At 31.5% G+C, this 1,122-nt stretch overlaps 1 protein-coding gene across 1 annotated transcript; it reads right to left on the minus strand.

The window, feature by feature from the left end:
• Positions 1 to 287: 287 nt before the first annotated feature.
• Positions 288 to 1,122, minus strand: LOC114181837 (MLP-like protein 43). Its single transcript, XM_028068444.2, has 2 exons — positions 902 to 1,122; positions 288 to 795 (listed from the first exon to the last, which is right to left on the minus strand). Exons 1-2 carry the CDS (start codon positions 1,092 to 1,094, stop codon positions 515 to 517), a joined length of 474 nt encoding a protein of 157 aa, XP_027924245.1. The 5' UTR covers positions 1,095 to 1,122; the 3' UTR covers positions 288 to 514.

Here is a 1,122-nt window from a genome sequence, read left to right on the forward strand (position 1 = left end):
TATTTGCTATTAGGATTTAAATAAGTAAGAAAAGTTAAATTAAAATATTAGTCCAATGGGTGGAAGAGTATGGCTAATTAAGTCTTACTTTAAGAAGCACATTTTGTTGGTTGTACAAAGTTTTTCTTAGTATGTAAAAATAGGTTTAGTTTATGAGTTCTTTTTATTAATTATAGAAAGTTAATTTTTATTAGCCTGTCAAATAATTTATTTTACTCAGATTTTATTTTTGTTGTGACAATCTTGGTCGGTGGAGAATCTAGGTCATACATAAAAATAAAGAGAGATTTGAAACATAATTATAATCATAATCAAACCATAGTTTACAAAGACACAACATAAGTAAAGTAGGCACCCAACTCTTACCTATAGTCATGGTTGATGCAACTTATTAAGCTTTTAAGCTTTATAATTGATGGGATTATATATATTAAGCCACATAAGGCATCATTTTTTTTATTTTTTTATTTCTCATATAGCAAATATATAGCATAAGCCATAGATAATATTGGCATTATTTAGTTATGGTGGGTGGAGTAAGATAAGCACCAATTTCTTTGGTCATCTCAATTACCAATTCCAACAAGGTGTAAGGGTCAGGAGTGTGGGAATTTTGTTTCTCATATTCTAACACCCAATTCACAACACTTCCATCTTCCTTTGGGGTAGCTTGCCCTATAAACATGAAACTCTTGTAATGCCTCAATAGGTCACCATCTATGACCTTGAACTTCGTTTTATTGTTTTCTTTCTCTATGCCTTCAATCACCTCCTTAGACACACAAATTTTCCCATCTGCTATTCAAAATAAATAAAAAATAATGTACTCTTACGATGATTGAGTATATAAATACTTAATTAACGTTTGCGTAAATGAAAAACGAGGATAAAATTCACATACCGTGTAAATAGTTCCAGGAGATGATGGATCCCTCAGTACCCCATTCACCTTTATGAATTTCAACAGATTTTATTTTTTGAGGTAAAATGTTGGCAATATGGTGTGTCCTGTTGCATAAAACATCATGGAACTCTTCTGCAGAAGCCTTGATATGCACATTGGCTTCCACCTTTTGAATTTGGGAGTTTGCCATATTTGCTTTACTCTCAAGACACACAAAA

The sequence above is a fragment of the Vigna unguiculata genome, chromosome 1 (genome assembly GCF_037176805.1).
Source record: "Vigna unguiculata cultivar grain cowpea cultivar isolate G323 ecotype 2 chromosome 1, ASM3717680v1, whole genome shotgun sequence".
Classification (NCBI taxonomy): domain Eukaryota; kingdom Viridiplantae; phylum Streptophyta; class Magnoliopsida; order Fabales; family Fabaceae; genus Vigna; species Vigna unguiculata.

Coding starts and splice junctions, on each gene's coding strand:
- LOC114181837 (XM_028068444.2), bottom strand. CDS start 1,094: ATGGCAAACTCCCAAATTCAAAAGGTGGAAGCCAATGTGCATATCAAG. Junction 796..901: donor CTCCTGGAACTATTTACACG/GTATGTGAATTT, acceptor TTTGAATAGCAG/ATGGGAAAATTTGTGTGTCT.